General features: G+C 33.9%; 2 protein-coding genes across 3 annotated transcripts in view; both read right to left on the bottom strand.

Moving 5' to 3' along the window:
• LOC128995803 (TBC1 domain family member 30-like) overlaps positions 1-21,847 on the bottom strand; it is an 86,988-nt gene that overhangs the window by 13,077 nt on the left and 52,064 nt on the right. Inside the window, exon 2 of the mRNA XM_054420822.1 lies at positions 1,742-1,869. Coding sequence (XP_054276797.1) covers positions 1,742-1,869 — 128 coding nt within the window. The remainder of the gene's footprint in view (positions 1-1,741; positions 1,870-21,847) is intronic.
• Positions 4,709-21,847, bottom strand: part of LOC128993987 (U6 snRNA-associated Sm-like protein LSm7) — a 129,672-nt gene continuing 112,533 nt past the window's right edge. The window contains exons 1-2 of one of the 2 annotated variants that reach the window (XM_054418151.1): positions 9,976-9,994; positions 4,710-5,250 (exon numbers count right to left, since the gene is read on the bottom strand). In XM_054418151.1, the coding sequence (XP_054274126.1) occupies positions 4,900-5,229 (330 nt within the window). In that variant the 5' untranslated portion in view covers positions 5,230-5,250; positions 9,976-9,994 and the 3' untranslated portion in view covers positions 4,710-4,899. Of the gene's footprint in view, positions 5,251-9,975; positions 9,995-21,847 lie in introns of those variants that run through there. The other variant, XM_054418152.1, reaches the window with a different exon arrangement.

Genomic DNA, 21,847 nt, shown 5'->3' with positions numbered 1-21,847 from the left:
GAAATTTGGTACAAACGTGTAAACCTACGTTTATTCGAACGAGTTCGCGATCCAGCATGATTGGACCATGGGAACGGGTGTTTACGGGGGGGGGTTTTATGGGGTAAAAATAGGTTTTTCCCATTTTTGACCCAAAAAACTTAAAATTTTGCAATTTATTTCCAAACCATTTTGTAGAGCTTAAAAAAACAAATAATTTAGTATATTGAAGCGTTATTATGCGCCTAGCGGTTACGGGGAAAATTCCAAAAAATTGTAAATTTAAAATTCCCATGTTATTCTTATGGAGAATAAGTAAACTGTTTGCTTGTTTATGAACATATTTTGATCAAATTTGGAAAATGTTTTTATTTCTTACTAACTATTAACATTTTACAAAAAAAAAAAAAAAAAAAACAGTTTTACCCTCCCTGATGCAGCAAACCTAAGTACTAGTTAAACTAATTATATTTAAATTGGGAATAAATGTTATATTTTTAAGTAGACATTTTAGTGTAAATCCAATCAGTCAAATGGAAATTCGCTTAGTCTGCAGGTTTGCTGCGGCGGGGGTATTAATTTCTCATGTTTTAGGGCCCATTTCAATAATTGGGTTTGTTATTAAAACAAAGTCTGAAGAACATATTATTAGAAGCATTGTTAAGAAAATGTTTGTTTTCAGGTTGGTAACAATGTCCTGATGGTTGCACAGTGAAAGTAAGCCTTGAAGTGTGTTCAATATTGGCCACAAAAGCTGTAATCAAAGGTTGGCACACCTGAGTGAACTCACAGCTCGTTGAACTGACAAAGTCTAAACTCGCTAACACAACTTCCAATACTATCGTTTCGCTTGAGCGAGTTTGGAGGGCAAATATGAATGGATGAATGGTTCCCAATGAAATGTTCAACTTAAATATTTATGGATTTGGTTATCACCCTGAGCTTCAACAATGAAAGAACTTGTGAAAACAAAACATGCCAAAACAGAAGGTTAGGGTTGGTGGTTGTAATTTGAAAAGTTGGATTAATTCTAAAAGTTTATTTATATTTAGTTCAGGCTATAAAACGTTTTTAAAGACCGCTAACAAAATGAGAATTATTATTAAATTCTTAAAGCTTAAAACATTACAAATTTAGTTTACTCTCCATGGAGGAATGTATTGTGATCAGGACTTTAATCTAGTGGTTAACAAAACAGGTGTAATAAGGGGCTATAGTATTATGCTTGATTGTTTCTTTTTTTAACTGATTTGCTTGGTGAACAAGTATCTAATACAGTAGAGTCCCGCAAACTCTGCCTAATGTGGACTGGAAAGGTGCCGAGTTGCATTTAACCACCTTTTTTATTTATATTTATATTACAAGTCTGTATAAACCAACAAGATATAGTAAAACCAATCCTTGGTATGAGTTGTGAATGATTTTACTTGAGCTGGCTAAAGTCCATGTTTAACTTGGACTCGAAAAAATCACTACTTTTCTGAGCCAGGTGATGGCCAAGTTATCCAGACTGCCAGATTATCGAGTGCCGAGTTTGCGAGACTCTACTGTACTTCTATTTTCAGGAAATATTAAAATTCATAGTTTTTGGAGCCCTCTTATCCAATAATTGTGGATTAGCCTGGTTCCGTTAATATTCATCAAGTAAGCTTTTTTAGGGATGAGCTCTCAGTATTTTTTGATATCCAATTTAAATGTTAATGCAAATGGTGTCACTTTTTTACGAAAGACTGTAACCAAACACTGTGGAGGTTCCACTCACCGTTTTCCTGAACTGCGATGGTATGCCTTCCGGTAGCCTGGCTACCATCCGCATACCGTTCTGCCATTGTGTGAACCCAGAGTCTCCCGGTGCCGGCGCCACCGAGAACCGGGTCTTTGTATCCTCGCCTGAAACAATCACAGAACCATATTTACCAATGCGTCTATGACTTTAATTTGTCATGATGAGTTGACCTTTGACATGTATTTATTTCCTGCTTGAGTAGAGTTGTAGTGGTCAATAGCGTAGCACACCAAGGCCCCACTAGAAAAACAGGCCATGCTGCAGGATCCATGACGTCACACTAGTGGATAGATTCACTGCAATATCCTATATGTTTTAGGTAAATAAGCTGGCTGTTTGTCAGATTTTAGTACAACTATCCACCACTGTGACGTAGTGTTGCACTCCGCGCTGCAGCATAGCCTGTTTTTCTAGTGGGGCCTTGAGCACACTCACTTAGGGCTAGAATCTAAAACAATTGAAACTCATATTGTTGATATAACTTTCAATGAACAAAATGAAATAATTTCCGTGATTAGAAGTTGATTACAGATTACAGACTGGTCAAGGCAGGAACAAGTCAAATCCAACTCTGGTGTGAGAATCAGAGAGTAGTTAACCAAGCAGTAAACTTTTGCAAAGATAAAGTCTATTAAAAACTTTTTCCATAAAAAAAAACTTGAAGTTCACATACAGCTGTCATGTGATTATGACGTAAGCCATGTTATGTCTACTGCAATCTCTGAGCATTACCTTTGACTATTGGCAGAACAAGAACTATACATTCATGTTACAGATTAACATAAACAAACTGTCATTTTATTGACTTTTGTTTTAGGTTATGTCTATATTTTTAAGATTTTTTTGTGTCATACACAACCCAAAATCTACATCCTGGATTTGAAAAGTATCAACCACAGTTAAGAAAATTAATCATCCATGATACATTCTCTTTTGAAACCGAAAAAGAACCAAATATCATTTGAAAAAAACATTGAAGTATGATGTCTAGCTTTGAATAAATGTTTACCTTGTTTGAGAAATTGAGGGTAAAATTTACTAAAAGAAATGTATTTAAAAGTGTATTTAGTATTTTTATTCGAGTATTGGAGTAGGCATAAAAAAGAATTGTATTTGATTTAATTAATTTCAAAGCAACTAAAAACAAGAAATAAAATGCCACATTAAATTTTACTCTGCTGGACTGAAAAAAATATTGAAGATTGTTATGATATCTAGCTTTAAATAAATAAATGTTTACCTTGTTTGAGGATAAAATTTACTAAGTAATGTATTTAGAAGTGTATTTAGTATTTTTATTCGAGTATTGGAGTAGGCATAAACAAGAATTGTATTTGATTTAATTGATTTCAAAGCAACTAAACAACAAGAAATAAAATGCCACATAAAATTTTACTCTGCTGGACTGAAATATAATTTAAAACTCATAGTTATTTTCAGTGTAAACAGTTTCGTTAGTTTGTGATTACTGCCATATGTTTCACCCCTTATTACTTTGGGTAGCTAGGCTGAGACAAAATAGTTTCTTCGTCACTAGTGACATAAGTCAACAATGGTCTTAATGTGATTGATAAGAACCACAACATTTTAAGGTATTGTGTAAAATCTGTACTGAAAGTATCCTTCTATCATTTATCATACAACAGAAACTGCAATTTACAATCAGGCCAATGTAGAATATTCAACATTAATTCATCCACAAAAGTATCACACTTCAAAAGTATACAGTAAGTAGTAATACTTTTGAATACAGTTTATGCAAGTAAAAAGTTGTGTAGTGCTCCTGGGTTGTTGAAGCAAACTTTCTTCTTTTTGCATCACACTTCCAAGACACCCTTTCTGTGCATTACTAAAATGGGTGAACATGTAACTGTGCTCAACAATAGTTTGTAGTCACCTCAAATAACACTTGAATTTAGTACATTTATCAATGAGAAAAAAAAAAAAACTTTATCTTGTGAAAATTAGTTATTTTAAAATCAAAATTTTAAAAACTTTCTATAGGTCTACTTCTTTCTTCAAAGATAAATCAAAGAACACCCTTCATAAAACTAACACCTTCATTAAAATATTCTTTTAATGAACCTACATTATTCTATAAACGTTATAAATTAAATAATTACTGTAAAAGAAATCATATTCTCAATTATAAAGTCATTGGATTGCATGGTTATAAATTTATAATTTAATAAACATTCACTCGTACCTTTTTATTCAGTATTATTTGAACCTCTCGCATTCAACAGAGTCACTTTGTAAGTTTAGCGCTGTAGTAACCAATCTGTGTCTTTGCTGTCAACCTCCCTTCACAGGCGTGTGTCGCATGCAAATGTTGCCTTTGGCGTAGATATTCCAGTAGCCGAGACATGTTGACGCAGTACAGTACACAGGGTAAACACTACACGTTTCAAACTGTTTATACGTCGAGATTCTTATGAAAACGTCTCTACGAGATGAGTAAATTGCATCTATATAACGAGAATGCGGATAATTTTATTGTTATATTTGCAGTTTGGTTGATTAGATAGATATTTGACAAACAATTAGACCAATTAAAAAGACTTTGTTTGCACTTTGACATGCACTTGGTTAGCGTAATAGCTGGATAACTAAACCCTGTACTTACGGAAGACTTATTTACAGTTAAATTCCACAAAAGAATTACTGTAAGATTTTAAAAATTGTAGAAATCAGTTTAAGGATTCAATCTGCTGCAAAATTATTTTAAGTGTAATAAAAATTAAAATAAAACAAAAAATAGGCCTCGTGAAAAACCTAATGCAGTTAGTCTTCACATTCAAGAAGAAGAACAATTTAAAAATCTCTGGTTACGGGTATATCTTAAAAATAAAACAATAAAGAAATATGTACAAAACTCTTTATTTACAAGAAAAAAAAAAACTAAAACAACTTTGTAAAAACAGACTAAACTTCTTGACTAAATCAGGAAATGATGAAAGATGAAAATTGTTCATGAAATCCAATTAAATCTCTGGGTTAAAATACTGAAAATGATAGTCACGTTATTAGTTCAAAAAGAAGAAACGTGGGTCTATAGGGCGAACAACCCCCCCCTCCCCACACACATTGATTTATATTTTTATAAATTTAACAGTCACAATTTATAGCCTAATTTAGCCCTCCTGGGTGACAAAAGGGTTTGAAATGCTTTCCATTCCATCCGATGGGCAGATGAGCACCACAGAAGTTCCACGACAAACGACCAGTCCCAACAACCGAGTGTCGTCTGTGAGTTTGTAGGGATCGTCGGGATCTCTCAGGTATTCTGTCGTGTTGTCCAACACAAGGTTCAGGAGAGGATCGTATCCTTTCAGAACGCCAGCCACTTCTCTCCCTCCAGAAAACTTTACCCTGATAACTTTTTCCAGGTACTTTGACAGGTCAAGAATGCTCTCTTTCCGCTTCCTGTCTCTTTGTTCCGTTTGTGGTGCAGCTGTTGCCATTGTTTTCAGGGTTCCAAAAATCTGTAAAAATCCCATGGTGTAACTGCAGTCAATTTACGGGTTCGGTGAGTTTACAAAATTTGTTTAATAGTTTAAAAGTTAAGTAATTGTATAGCATTGCGCTTGATTGTACCATTGTAATTGTAACTAGACATTAAAACATCGCTTTATCAGTATTGTTGCGTGCCTGTGTTCTGGAAGCCCACAGGCAAGCAACCCAATTCTGGGAAGGTAGGTGACAGCTTGTGGGCAATTCCATAAAATGGTCAACCTCTATACTTTTTTGTCAACTTTATCAAACCCATTACTGTTATACATTTTTGGAAAGCTCGTTAGTGTAGCTTTCCACTCATAACATTGGTTACAAAAAAATAAATAAATAAAAAATATATACATGTTTTTTTATAGACTACCGTTTTTTTTTTCACTCCGATTTACAACCATGTTGGTTATTTTCATAACCAACAAACAAAATTTTCTCAAATAAGCCTTATGAATTATTTTTTTGATAGTTTAAGAGTAAAGCTAAATATTAATGCAATTTAGAATTAAGAAAAAGGTTTTCTGTCCACCCTACAGATGTTTAACATTAAGAAAGATTAAATTCTACGTCCGACACCAAAAATGTACGTTTAGTTTTACTGTGGCTAGAGGGATTTTTTTTAAAGCTTGAAAACTAGTATGCAAAGCAAGTTTACATAGGTCTAAATGATCCATGTTTGGAAAAAAATCTATCATGTATGGTTTTTTTTTAATCATGGTGTCGGACGTAGAAAATATTTCCTACGTCCGACTCTACGTCCGACACCAAAGTACTAAAATTGGGTAGTGTATGTTAAATACCGTAACATGCTGCATATACTATAAAACCCTAAGTTGAGTTTTTATCATAGTACTCAATTAACCTGCACTAAGGAACCTTTCAGTTTAGTTAGATGTAAAATTTATCCCACACCCCCATTGTTAAACATAAATAAAAACATATCACCCAAATTTATAAGTTTTTGTAAGCTTCAAAAGTAAAAAAAAAATATATAACATTTGCTACAACTGTTGGTTATTAAATCTCTTAAATCGTCTTTAAATCTTCTTAATTGTAGGCGACACAAGCGACGATTTAGTAAAAAGAAAAGTAAAAACTGTTCAAAATCCGGAGTCTTCGGACAGTGATGACTCAGAACAGGAGTATGGCGAGCGTTTCGAAATAGAGAGAAATGACCTAAACCTTCAGGATTTAGTGCCTCAAAAAGACTGGGTTGTGGTTAAATACGATAATGATTACTATCCAGGTGAAGTACAGTGTGTTGAACAAAATGAAGCCAAAGTGAAAGTAATGCATTGCTCCAAGTCAGGTGCATACTATTTCTGGCCAACTGATGAAGACTGTATTATGTACAAAGCCAAAGACATTGTGAAGAAAATTGAGCCTCCTGAACCTTACGGAGGAACAAGAGACCACTATAAATTTAAAAGTATCATCGGTCCACTTCCAGATGTGCTCCCTTGAACACATTTTCTCATGTCTTACTTTTAGGCATATAACCCAAAGTGCCCATGAATTTTTCATTTCATTATTTTTTTTAAAGAGACTAATTTGTAGAGAATGGGTAATTTGTAGGAATTAAGAAGCTGTAACTTTTTTAAGTTAAATAAGCAAAATATCTAATAAAAGATGTAAAGTGTTTATCAGTCTTTTACTTTTTCCCTGAAGGTAAAATGTCAAACCATATTGTGCAACGTAAATGTTCGAAATTTAAATATTTTAAACCCAGGTAGCCTATAGAGGATTTTAGTAATTTTATTTGCTCAGGCTCATTTAAATGCATGAATAAATGTTTAAAAGGGTTCATATAAAATTGTGAACGTTTTTTTACATTTAATTACTACCTATTATTTGTAAATCTAAAAAAAATCACACAACCTACGTCCGACACCAAAAATTCTACGTCCGACACCGTAGGAGATTTTTTTTTGTGTCAAAACTATTGAACCAAAAAACTTGAACCTAGGCTCTTTTTAAAGCTAATAAGTTTCTTTACATCCATGATTTTTTCTGTTGTTTTATCTCTTTAAAATTCACAGATTTTTAAAGTCAAATAAGGAAAAAAGAAATATCGATTTTGTGCACTCTACGTCCGACACCGCAGAAAAAATTTTTTTTAGCCATTAAAGATTTTAAAATTTAAAAAATGTTACATATGAAAATGTTCTTAAAGAACTGTTCTTTCAAATAAAAATACTAAAGATTAAGGTTTTTTACAAAAAGTAATTTTAAAGCATTAAAATAGCAGAAAAATGTGTCTGAAATCTATGTCCGACACCGTGGAATTGCCCTTGTAGGCACAAACCAAATAAATTAATAGATAGTTATTTTAAAGGTTTTTTTCTCTAGAAGCTCAACTGAAAAATAGTTGATGTATTTACAGTAGCTAACTTAAGCGAAATTTCACTAGCAACAATAAATATTTGAGGCTGAAAAGCAGCTAAATGGGCATATCTCAATAACTGATGTTTTGAGATAACTGCTGTTAAAGTTTAGAGGTTATGTTTGGCTGTCAACGTTGGCAGTCGTCTATGCATAAAGGGCCTAGTGCCCCCCATCGATATACCGGTATAACAAACATTGTGTTTATATATCGATGGTGCCACCAGCTTTAAGCGTCATAAGGTTATGGCCAATTAGAAAACATGAGGAAACGAAATGGCGATTCTCCTTTAAAAGAGCCCATCTTGAACCTAGGCCCCCTTTTAGCAGCTACAACCTCATTTACCATAATAACTCAAAATGGTGGACATATGAACATCTAACTAGCGTAGGCTACTTGCAAACTAAGATTAACTTAGCCATGGATAAAGTGACCTAAATGAAGAAAAAATACATTTAGCCTAAATAAAGAAACTAATGTTCTTTGGGCTACTCTACTTGGAAATTATCCAAATTAATTTGTTTGTTAACTTATTTCGGTACTTTCCTGTTAAAGGGAACATTCATTATTATCGATGATTTTTTAGATATATCGATATTTTTGTTTACCGATCCATTACATATTGACAACTGATCTTGTTTAGGATAAAATAGTCAATTATATGGATTAAGAAATGAAACTGTTCTAAGCTAACCTAACATAACCAACCAAACTTGCTGTAGGGCCTACTATTTAAAAATTCCTATTGATAACAGAAAAGGCAAGTTAAACATGGAATGTTACACAGCAAGTTTGGTTAGTTACGTTAGGTTATTTTTTTAGAACAGTTTCATTTCATTATTGTTTGTTGATGATACTGAACAATATTTATCGTAACTTAGTTGTCAGCTGATATGTTGCAATTTATTAATATTGATATATCGAGAAAAGTCATCGATAATAATGAATGTTCCCTTTAACAGGAAAGTACCCTTATTTCCGAGTGGAAATTTCCTAAAAACTTTGACAAGGGTCATTTTAGAGCCTGGGGCTTTGCGGTGCGAATGCCGTGCCAGCCAGATATCAGTGACCGGTTTCGTGTGCGGAGGGTATGGGGGTTGAATAATCGACCAAGGGGGGGGGGGGGAAGCAGGATGAGCAAAACTTGTTTGAGGGATAAAATGAAACTACTATAAAGTAGCCAAACGATGATGATTAAGAAGTTACAGTATGAAAAAATGATAGGAAGGTTTAAACTTACTAATCAAATCAATATTTTCAATTGGTAACTTATTAGGGTAGCCTGGTTAAGAAAATATGCCTGGTCTCCGTTAGATCCTGCCCACTACACCCCCTTCCACTGTAACTCTTTCCCTGAATCACTCTTACGCTCTGAGTCAAACGGCACTCGGGCCTACCTGACGGTTAATAGGTTAAGCTCAGTATTACCATGAAATGACCCACAACGGCAAAGAATAGGATGGCACCCCGAAGAATAGGCTCCACTTCCCGTTATTTCCTTCTTGGTATTAGGCCTATTTGGATATAGGCCTAACTTAAGTAAGGGACTATCTTACTGAAACCCACAGCAAATTAGGCTTAAATTGTAAGGGTCCAAAAGCTGTATTTTTAGCAAGCCTCTAGTCCTCTTGTGTTTTAGGTTACTACACCTTAGCCTTTAAAGACGTAAAAATAAGTCGTCTAGGAATATTTGACCAGTTAGGAGATTAGGCCTAGTCCTAACATATTTAGCGAAATAAATTAGCTAACATACCTTAAGTATGAGTGCAAAATAGTTAAGTCAAAAGAACGGTAAAATAGAGTTTAGAAATTTATAATTAGCGAAGCTAAAGGTCTGTTGGGTACAGTTTCTTAACTGGGCTATGCTAATATTGATTGAAACTATAGAATTGAAAATATTGCTAATAATCGATATTTTAAATCTATTATAAAATTAACCTAACCTAACCAACCAAACTTGCTGAGGGTGAAAACATTCATGAAGGTTTTTACTAATCGAATCGATAGTTTCAATAGATATTAGCATAGCTCAGTTAAGAAACTGTACCAGGTCTGTTTATTAATTTGAAGCACAAACCATCGTACAATATAATGTACGCTACTCTTTATTTACGGTATTTGATCAAATGTGAGATCAAAACAGGCCTAACTTACAATGGACAGTACTAGGCCCAGGCCGCCCTATTACTGTACTAAACTAGTACCATCGTATTGAATTTCGCCACGTTACACGATTGGGATTCGTCAGACAAACTTCATAATTTACTATTAAACAGTTAACTAAAACTTCATAAAATTCTAAGTTATTAAAAATACTTACATAGGCTAGCGATGTAGAGGTTAGTAGTACTAACTAGTAGAGATGAGATGAACGTTTATGATCGAATTGTTTTTGTTTGTTCGCCTTTTTTAGGTTAGTTTTAGGAAAGTGGGTCAAACGACATTTTTGTAACATGGAGTCTTCTCTTACTTTTTTGATACACTATATAGAATACAATTTATTTTCTTCGAAGTTTCATATTTTTATTTACTGACATACATAGGCTACTCCCAACTCTCATGCAACGTTATTAATAATATTGCGTGACCAGGCTATCCTGATTAATAGAATAAGGTACAGCCAATATTCAAGTCTGACTATCTCAATTATAAGAATTTCACTTCTTGGTACATGTTAATCGAACATTGTGATAGATAGTGCAATTCGATTTGTCTCCTTATCTTAAGATCTGAAGCCTGGTGCATATGTTAATTGCTTTCTTTCCCTATACATAGTAATAATGATAGATAAAGTGTTGTGTTCTACAAAATTTCGATTAGACAAATTATTTTACACAACTTCTATGCACTACTGTATTACATGCAGTAAAGAATATATATGTATATGTATGCCCGAGGGGGGACGGTCACCCCCCTTCTGGATCCGCCACTGAGTGTGCAGAGCTACAGACTACACCTGTGATTTGATTTTGATGAAACTTAGGTACTATAAGGATTTTTCATTATTTTGAAATTTTGATTTTTAATTGTGATTTTTATATAGAAACCAATAAAAAACAAAAAAAAAGAGATTTTCTCAAAAATGGCTAGAACGGTTTTGATAAAGATTTAGTTTTTTGTTGCCCTTTGGATTCTGAACAAAGTGGTAAAACTCCCATTCTTTAAAATACGGTTCAAAAGTTATTCTAAATTATTTAATTTATTTTCCCATAAAAAAACATAAAATAAAAGATTATTTTATTTTTAAAGCCGGTTTTTATTTAAATAAGCATGTGATGGTCCTTAAAATTCTTAACAACATAGTGCAACCATACATTGCGGTAAAAATTACGGTTCGAAAGTTATTACAACTTTTGTTATTTTTCACATAAAATATTATAGGTATACTCGCATCGCTTACTGTACCCATGATAAAGGAAAGGTTGTTGACAAGCTAAAGGGAGAAAGTATGTGTCAGATTGCTGATACCGTTTATTTTTGTTCGGTAAATTTGCCCAGGTTCTGTTGATGTCGTTCTTTATTTCTTATTTCAGGATAAATATTTTAAGACATACTCTTTAAATTCTTTTGATCATTCTGTTTATTCGTAATCTACATTTTATTGCGTAGTTATACTTATATAGGTTTCAGATGATTGAATATGATGTGAGGTCTACTTGCACTTAGTATAAAGTCAATGCTTGCACCGATCATTACCCATGGTTTATTGTGTATCCGCATATGAAACCTATAATTGAAAAAGCTAATAACACGTTTTTAGAAGCTACCTTTTAAACGTGAGTAAACCTAAGTGTACATTAAACATCCCATTAAACATCCATAAACCAGTCACCTAGATTCCTAACTTATAGGAACAACACTGCACCAATTCATAACCAGCTGGACAATGATTTATTTTTTAAATAGTTTAAATTTTGTTTTTGTTACACAATAAACAAAAACAAAATTTAAACTATTAAAAAATAAATCATTGTCCAGCTGGTTATGAATTGGTGCACTCACCACAGTAGTTTCATCTTTCTACTTTACTACTTTCTTATGAAATGGCGACCATACTATGTAGGTATTTTAAGCCAAGTATGAATGGAGATGAGTGTATGATGAGTGGCGCGATCTTGTAGTCTTGTTAGTGACTAAGGCCGACATTCCTTAGACACAGCTGTTAATTAATAGCCCAAACAGCTAATGGCAACTAAGGGACCTACAGTTTATAGTGGAATCCGAACCACATTTTTTCCTTGGTATATACGAATTGGTCTAATTATCAGGATAGTACTGCGGATAGTAGTAGTACTCACTAGTGCGGACGTTAATCCACACCAGGGAGTATCCCATCCACAGTGCATGCCTATAAATACATCAATAGTTGGATGATATATTTTTTTAGTTTCAAACAAAACTGTAAAAAATGTTCACGAGAAGAGAAACAAATTGCAATAGACACCAACAAGTTGCAGAACTGATTCCATCTTGCCACAGGTGAGGGATTAAACTTTGATAAATGGCGATGTGAACCTTTAACTTGTAGTTGCAATTTGCTGAGTGATTCTGAACTGTGAAAACATATAATGTGAGCAATAAGCACAAGGTTTTCACAATGTAGTTTTTAGGTCAAACTACAAAATATTTCCGTATAAAGTAGAGTAGTAGAAGTATAAGACTGTATAGAGTAAGTAACTATATGTGGTTGTATTCGCCAGGTAGTGTTATTCAATCCTACTAATATTATAAATGAGAAAGTTTGGATGTATGGATGTATGGATGGATGTATGGATGTATGGATGTATGGATGTATGTTTGTGACAAGTGAATGCGAAAAATACTGGTCGGATTGGGCTGAAATTTGGCATGATGATAGCTCACATTCCCGATTAACATATAGGCATATTCTTATTTCAAAAATCCTTTTGGGCTCCGCCCCAGTGACTCTGGAGTTTCCCATGTTAACCTTATGAGAAATGGAATTAATTAATCTTAACAGCTGTTTCAATTAAACAAGTTGGTTCTGTTCTATGATGTTTAATAGCATTAAAGTTACAAGGATTACCAACAGGGTGCAGCACTATTATTTCTTTTACATTTATGACAACAGCTAATTTGCAACCAAAAGGTGAGTGAGCGTAGCGAACGAACTTCAACCTGGAGGCGAGTTAGCGTAGCGAACGAGCTAACCTGAAGGCAAGTGAGCGCAGCGAACGAGCTCCAACCTAAAGGTGAGTGAGCGTAACGAACGAGCTCCAACCTAAAGGTGAGTGAGCGTAGCGAACAAACTTCAACCAGGACGTGATTGAGCCATGCGAACGAGATAATCTTGAAAATTAAGAAGTTAAACGGGGCAAAGCCCGCGGGTTACAGCTAGTAGTATATAGAAACTATTTTCTATTATGTATTTTACCGCTCATGGAAAATACACCATATAACATATTTTGTGCTGGAAAGCTAAAGAAATTAATAAAGTTTTCAGATAGGTAAGTAGATTTCTCACTTTTAAAAATGTTTCATTGACGTATCCATTGTAGACTGTGTCTTGAAATACACTTTCATACTCTCATAAACATAAAAGTTATTACAGAATGTAAAAATAAGTAACTCTTGGTAGCAATATTTCTGTTGTAACAAAGATGTATGGAGTGTCCGTGTTACTGTACACCAGGGATGTGCCGTTGTGGTTATATTATACACCCCATTCTGTGTGATGTACAACAGCTCTTTGGATTACATTGCGATTTTTACCACCACGTATAACAGCCAAGTTTCAAACTGTATCACTATCTCTACACGTATCGTAGCGTCACAAGCTATATTTTATTGTTTAAAGTTCATATACAGGCTCAATACTTTTTTTAAAGCTGCATATTGCTCTATGCAGCTTTAAAGCATAAATTTAACATGAACTCGTCTTTCTTAGATATCAGATGAATCCCAGACAAAATAGTCCATCTTATCTTCGGAATAGTCCTAAATTTTCTTCGCCAGGTGCTGACTAGTTGTCAAAGTAAGCAAAACACCAACACTTGAGAAGAGATAAACAAATACGACACATAACATGACACGTAAAGATCAGAGATACCAAACTGTAACTGATCGGATCCGACGGCGTCCGTTGACTAGTGAATATTGAATTAAAGTCATTTAAACCACGGCCATCTTTAACTCTACAACCCAACAGATCCCTCTTCTACAATATATTAGTTGCTTCAAAATTTTCATTTTCTAATGTAATTTTTTTATCTCTCAAAGCAATATCCTAAATGTGTTAAGTGTATTGCATGTTGAAAAATGACGTCCATTGAACGAACATATGGTAAAGTATACTAAACTAACCATAGAGAGCCATAATCGACCGGTAAACCCACTTCCTTTCCAAGCAGTTACACACAGCCATTACATCAAATCTCTTATATCCCGGCGCTGTATCTTATATAACGCGAGGAAATCTTAAATAATAAAAATAATTTCCCACATAAACCTCAATGTGGCATACAGCGTTCACATTTATAATATTTAAAGTAATGCTCTTTTTATTCATTACAGTATGAATGACAGTTACAATCGTCTGACACATATGTCAACACGTTGTTAACATTACACAATGCTATAACACAATATTTATTCATTGCTAAACAAACTCCCTGAAGGCATGTTCTACTGGTATATGTAAAGTGCATTTCGATGTTAACTACTTATTTCATGTTATTTTACCAACTATCACCGTTACAAACAGAATTATTTACAATTAGTTGATTGTTCTCTGGCATTCTTACCAAACATAAAAGCACCCGATGTAAAACTCACAAGAAAACATTTACGACACCACAATTCAATTAAAACAAGCTTACGATTTTTGAAATGAGAATACTACTTCAGTATCTAAATCCAATGGTTTATTTGAAGAGTTGCTTTTGTTAGACCTTTATGGGGAACCGCATTGCTTTGCATGTCTTAACAATTGGAATAAGCTGCTTCGACACAAAACGAATTTATAAAAAAAAAACTTTTCATCGGATTAACTATTGGGAATTGGAAACATTTAATTAAAAGGCGTTAACTAATCTGCTAATGCTTCACGCAGGAATTGGTTATGAATATTTTAGTTCTGAAAGCCGATAATGTGTTTATTCTGAGGGTAGATTAAATTAAAACCTGGAAAACGTACATTTAAGTTATGACAAATTTGTTGATACACAAACGTCAATTGATAATTTGTATAAAACAGTTCTTACTTGTACAGAAAAAATATGACACTAAATTGTCAAATCATTTTAAAAGTACAATAACCATTAGTAGAATATATGAACTACAATACTGTCTTTACAATACTGTATTAAGATTGTAAGACCTATATCATATAGTCTACGGTTCCAACATTCTTAGGCAAACAACACCAAAACAATATTCAATACCAACACACTGTTATGAAGTGTTGTTAAACAAGTTTATTTATTTAACAATGCATTGAGTGATTGAAACATCGTGTTCTTCATTTGAGTTACAATCAGACAAAGTGGTTTAGCGTTTCATGGAAATATATCTGTGGGTGATCCAAACATTAACAGCGGTTGAATGTCACTGATTAAATTGATAGCTTAGTAATTCATTTACAGCTTCGTTTAATTATGTACACAATAATAAACCGTGGTTAATAGTCAATCTATTAAATAAATAACGTGGTTTATTAAGTGAGTCAATTAGTAAAACATTTATAGTATTCATGATTCCTTTGAAGTGATACCCATCGACTTTAAAATAACATTTTACCAAGATGAACATACAATTTTCATATTTCAAGTGACAAACAAAATATTGAAAACTCAAATAATTTTACTTGTTAGTTCTAAAAGCTAAAAAACAGATATTTAGCTACAAACTGCTCAAAAAGTATTTCGACATTTAACGGGAAACTTTGAACGAGAACAAAATAAAAGAACGCAAAGAAGAGGGAACTCTGGAAGAAAATAAATCTTGATGAATGACTCTTTTGTACCTCAACTGTCGCTAGTGTTTTGGTAAGTGTTTTTTTAGTGAATTTCCCTGTAGAGAAGTAGGTAAAGATACCTTCTTTAATAAGAATTTATTCAAGAATATGTTTTCGAGTTAGAAATTACGCATGATCTCCGAACAGTCACATGATTTTTTTTGTATTTCGGGTTTATATGTTCATGTTATATCTTCTTCAACAGCTAGTGCAATGTTGAAACCATAGCCTTGATTACGTTAAGACATTTCTACCAAAGTCTTAATCAACCTTTAAACAAACTCTTAAACTTTGTAATTTATAAGACTAACATTGTGTATTGCAGTTGGCATAACTATGTTCAGCAAGAAATTAAGCTAAAAAGGTTAAGTATAAAAATATGTAGAAAGGAGAAAAAGCTATGTTATATTATATTCTAGTCAAATTGAAAAGGAGTTGAAATTGTAATTATTATATCACTAATTCTATGATTTAGCTTACGTTAGTTAACGTTTAAACACACAAAATTTAGCCTTAGTTGTGAGAAAACCTTACACTAAAAATAAACCGAAACGCTTTTCATTCGAAAATAGATGGAATTCAAGTCATAACAATCGAAACAAAGGCGTTTAGCGATACAAGAGAGACCAAGTTATTTACAAGGAACATAAAAACCAACAAAACTTTACCTTCAACTGAACAAGAATGACGCTTTAAAGACAAAGGTTTCCAATGAAGAATCCTTTTGAAATCATCGAAGGCTTCCCCGTGGAGTTGTGTATTTTAGGATAAATAAATATCAGATAAACCTTGAGAAAACAAATACGCGACAGTCTTTAGTTTTTTCCCCGCTTCACTCAGATCTTTTACTGCACTCAAGCTGTTTATCTTTTTCAGTAAACCCAAAAATGCAACAGTCATACTCCATACATGCTTCCTCTCCATTAAATTCGATCACTTACAAAACCAACAGAAATTGTAGAGATTACCTTATTTGGATAACGTGAAAATACATTATTATTTCTTCATAACTATTTTATTTAAGTACCAATGAGTAATCAAATGACCAAAATCAATTTCAAAATAACCACTCCAACAAGAGAAATGAGCTGAAAATATTTTACCCACGTCGCAGCAAACCTGCAGACTACGAACATTTCAAGTTGCTCAATAGAGGGGTTTCATACGAAACAAATAATATTTAAACATGGATTTACGCTTAGTCTAACTAACATTCTACCAACGTACTTATGTTTCCATTTCTCCAAACATAACAAGATAAATAGGTACAATTTTAACATTTTATCTGATTTAATGTTTTGAGGAAAATGAAGAATTTAATATTCAGTTTTGCTTCATACATAATGAACGTTTACACTCAGTATCTGCAAGCATTGACTATATTTATAAGTAGTTAGGGCCGATACTTGAGGTCTAACATGGGCTCTTATGGGGAATAGATTTACAGCTATCTAACGTAAATAAACTGTTATTTTATTCCTGCGTAAATGTTTATTGAATAACTGTATACTGACACTGTATTATATTTGTACTGTTTAATATGTGTAGTATAAGCTATAATCTAATTTCTAATGTTTATGTCTTTTAACTAATGTATACAATATCTATTCAACATTTATACAGGGAGTAGGATACCCAGCTCTTGCGGGCACCAATCAGAGAAGAGCATTTCATCCCCACTCCTCCCCTTAAACTATGCCCTCTGGTGTCCCACGTGGTCTAACCACACTTTTACCCACGTGGTCTAACCATACTTTTACCCACGTGGTCTAACCACACTTTTACCCACGTGGTCTAACCACACTTTTACCCACGTGGTCTAACCACACTTTTACCCACGTGGTCTAACCTAACTTTTATTTTCGCGCCAAACGAAAAAACCCTTACTTCCCGCCGATTCCTGCCAAACGAAAGAAAACCTCTCCTTCCCGCCAAGTGACATAACCTCACTTTTATTTTCGCGCCAAACGAAAAAACCCTTACTTCTCACCAATTCCCGCCAAACGAAAAAAACCTCTCCTTCCCACCAAGTGACATAACCTCACTTTTATTTTCGCACCAAACGAAAAAATCCCTTACTTCCCGCCCATTCCTGCCAAACAAAAAAAACCTCTCCTTCCTGCTAAGTGACATAACCTCACTTTTATTTCACGTCAAACAAAAAAAACCTTACCTTCCCGCTAAATGAAAAAATCACCTTACCGCCAAGTAACATAACCTCACTTTTATTATCGCGCCAAACAACGTAACCTCATCTTCCCGCCAAGCCTCACTTAATCACGTATTGCATACGTAGGCTCCCGCCATCTTATATAACCTCTGTAATTAGGTGATACCGCCAACTCTTGCTAAGTGATACCATAGACGGCATAGACTAACCAACACAAGTAGACTTCTCATCCCATTGTAAATTTTGAAGCACGTTTTTCGTGTCTAGTTCATGTACGTGACACAAAGGCGCTAGTGTCGACGAAACTTTGTTTCTATTATTTTAGGGTTGTTTTCTTGATTTGTGCTTTGCTGTTTGGTTATATAACTAGGGGACAAGTTATTGTTTATGATTAGATCGTATTATTTGGTTAAACGAGGTTTTAAATGGCTGTAATAACGGGGAAAAATTGTAAACAAAAGACGACCTCTATATAAACCGTACAGAACTAACAATAAAATTTTCTTCAGCTGTTCTATAAGGATGAGAAATCTACTAAGGGAGTATGTTTTATCTATGGTGATACCAACGTGGTCATTTCATACATGCTATGTATTGTTGGAATGATGTTTAATCTGAATAATGTTTCTATCTAGTAGTTGGCTGTGTATGAGCCTCTGGTCTCAGAGGTTTGTTGGTTTGAATCCTGCCAGTCACCAAATGTTTATTTCCGGTTGGGGTGATATGTTGATTTTCGGTGTTGTATTGTAGTCTCCTGTCTGTGTATGAGCTTTTGATCCCAGAGGTTTGCGGGTTCGAATCCTATTAGTCACTAAATGTTTCATCTCCGGTTGGGGTGATATGTTGATTTTTGGTGTTGTCTTGTAGTTAACTGTTTGTATATGCACCTTTGGTCCCAGAGGTTCGCGGGTTCGAATCCTACCAGTCACCAAATGTTTATTTCCGGTCGGGGTGATATGTTGATTTTGGTATGATGTTGTATTGTAGCTGTAGTAGTGTGGACCTTCAATCTCAGAGCCTGAGGGTTTGAGTCCTACCAGCCACTGATTGTTTCATTCTTGGTCAAAATGAGTTTTAGTATGGTATAGAGAGTTTAGTGGTTTAGTCTAGGGCTTAAACCCTACTAGTATCTAATTGTTTCATAACCGGTATTTCTTATGGTTTTGTAACATGTACCTGCTAAATTAATCAGCTGTGAATTCCCATGCCAAGATTGTATCTGTAACATAACCTCTCTTTCTGTATTATACCAAGTCTATTCATTCATATTTGTGACACTGGAGCGCTAGTCTCGATGAAATTTGCCTAGTGTAATTTGATTTAATGATATATTGACTAACAAAGCATCTACAGAATACCTGATAAAGCTTGTTCTATATTAATGATAACCTTACTTAAATGATTTATTAATGGTAATCATCACAGACTTTGTATCACTGTAACATGTAATTTAACTATTACCATGAGACTAACGAACCGGCACTGAAGATTTACTACAAAAGATTACACCAACATATTAAAAAATGAGTACTGTATTTTTCACTATTACTTGTAATGTATTTTAATACACCCAACTAATATACTATCACTTTTGTGGAGTGTTGTAAATCTGATAAGTGAATGACTTCATCTTTCTGGCATAACATCCGACTTTTTATATTTATGCACTACCTCAATTCAGAGGTTGTGGGTTCGAATCCTATCAGTCACCGATCTGGTTGGGTTAATACTTTGAGTTTTAGTATTGAAGTGGGAGTAGTGTGAACTATGATCCCAGAGGTTATAGGTTTGTATCTTACTAATACCCATCTTCATATCTGGTATTTCTTGTGTAATATGTTTCTGCCAAATTAATCAGCTGTGACATAACCTTAACTTTGAACCTTAGTTATGTATATAGTCTAAAACAAGTCTTTTTGGAATTAAACTAGTGTTGATGAAGTTTTATCATTTGTGCTTGATTTATTGAAACGTTGAATAACAAGAAACAAATAGGGTAATTTACCAAGTTTATGGTAATGAATGTAACATGATTTAAATTAATTACCTGTATCCTTGTAACTTTAAATTAGTACATTATATGTGTACTGTACTGTATCACACTTGTAATATATTGTATTACACTTGTATTGCACTGTATTACATCTGTACTGTACTGAACCCACTTATTACTTGTACTGCATTGTATTACACTTAATAATTGTACTGTTCTAATACACAATAACTTTTATAGAGTTGTACATATGATAACTAATACTGATATGTGTTGACTTTATCACCATCGATTGTGGTTTCTGTTGTAACTTCCTGTTGATATTTTCATGGATCAACATACACATTTATGCACCACCTCAGCAGCTGTTTATTGTATAACTTGTTGCTACCTACATTAAAACCTGTTATAATCCTTGTGTGTTAACAGTTTTCTGTTTAGCTAACTATATAGTAATAATATCAATGGCTTTGTTAAGTGTTTAATTTACTGTCTATGACTTTTTGTTGTTGTAACTGTAAACATACTCTTTTAACTACCTGATGACTTTTGCCTGTGCATTATCGTCTAACATCTTTCTTTATACCTGTCATATCCCAACAGTGGAGAGCTTAGAATGTATGTTGACTTAAGTTATTGAACCTAATGCACTGATAATAGCTCTATGTTTAGATTTACCAGTATACAACTTCTAATGTATCCTTTTTTTATACTGATGTTAAATTGGTATTATCTCTGGTTAATAGTGTAAACATTTAGTCATTCCTATATAGTGCTAATGATTATTTTCTATGGACACAGTCTACTGTCCTGATCACCTCTTGTCAAGGTCTATGCTTAAATGTCTAGATGATTTCTGAATGCTATGGTCAACTAGTTACACGTTTCAACAGAATTAGAGTACAGATGGGAATTGGTTAATATGGTTGCTTAAATCTACAGTAAAAGTTATATACCTACCAGGGATTATAGAGAAACAATTTGATTGTACTGTTTATTTTAGTAAATTTATTTCTTATTATGTGTTTGAAATTAGTTTTAGAGCAATGAAAACTAATCATTTTACTGACTTGTAAACATAGAACACCTATTATAAGGATAAATAAAGAACAGAAGATAAAAAATAAAATAAAGGTTGCGTATTCAATTTCTAAATATGTAATTAAACATATTATACCTGGAGTAGGAGGAGAAGGAGGAAGAAGAGAAGGAAGAGGAGTTGTAGGATGAGGAGATGGAAAAGGAAGAAGAAAAGGAGGAGGAGAAGGAGGAAGAAGAGGAGAAGAAAGAGAAGAAGGAGGAGAAGGTGGAGAAGAAATAGAAGGAGTTAGAAAAGGAGAAGGAGTAGGAGCAGGAGGAGGAAGAGGAAAAGGAGGAAGAAGAGGATAAGGATGAGGGAAATGGAGGAAGAAAAGGAGAGGGACGACGAAGGGGAAAAAGAAGAGGAGGAGGAGTATACTCATTTCAAGTAAATGGTGTTAAGTTAATGGTTTTAAAAATCATTTCTATGCTTAAGACTTTAGACGTCAACACTACCTAGACATATAATTAAACTATAGCTGCAACCTTTTTTAATCTTATTTCAATTGTATGTAGCTGCCTAATCTCAAAAGAGCTTAGGTGACCCAGTTTCCACACCACGGTAAGCTGTTAGGCTAGGCCGTAGGGTCTCAGCGCGTTCTTTTTGTTAACCCAGAGTTTCACCAAGAGTCCTAACCTCTGAGGTAGGCTGCCCCAACCATCGCAGCCTACGGTGATGGCCACTCCATAACAGATTTGCCACCTCCCAATTTTTTGTCCTTTGACAAATGTAAAGGATTATTTACTCGGTGAAGCTTTTCAATTAACCCTTTTTACCATTGACAAAGGATATTTTTCTTTTATATGTTTTTTTTGTCTCTGTCAACCCGTTCATTTTAAAAGTCAACAGGCCATTTACTAGGCGAACCGTTCATTTTAGCCTACGACATTTTATTTACTAAGAATGACAGAGATTTTTTAATTTTTTGTAATTTTTTTGTCAGATTATAGTCCGAGGTGAAAGGGAAATTAGG

This window comes from Macrosteles quadrilineatus, unplaced genomic scaffold, assembly GCF_028750875.1.
Source record: "Macrosteles quadrilineatus isolate MER2022 unplaced genomic scaffold, UCM_ALF_1.0 Scaffold_5__1_contigs__length_97177068, whole genome shotgun sequence".
In the NCBI taxonomy this organism is placed as follows: domain Eukaryota; kingdom Metazoa; phylum Arthropoda; class Insecta; order Hemiptera; family Cicadellidae; genus Macrosteles; species Macrosteles quadrilineatus.
Note: the sequence above shows the minus strand (reverse complement) of the source record. Positions and strands in the feature narration are given on the sequence as shown.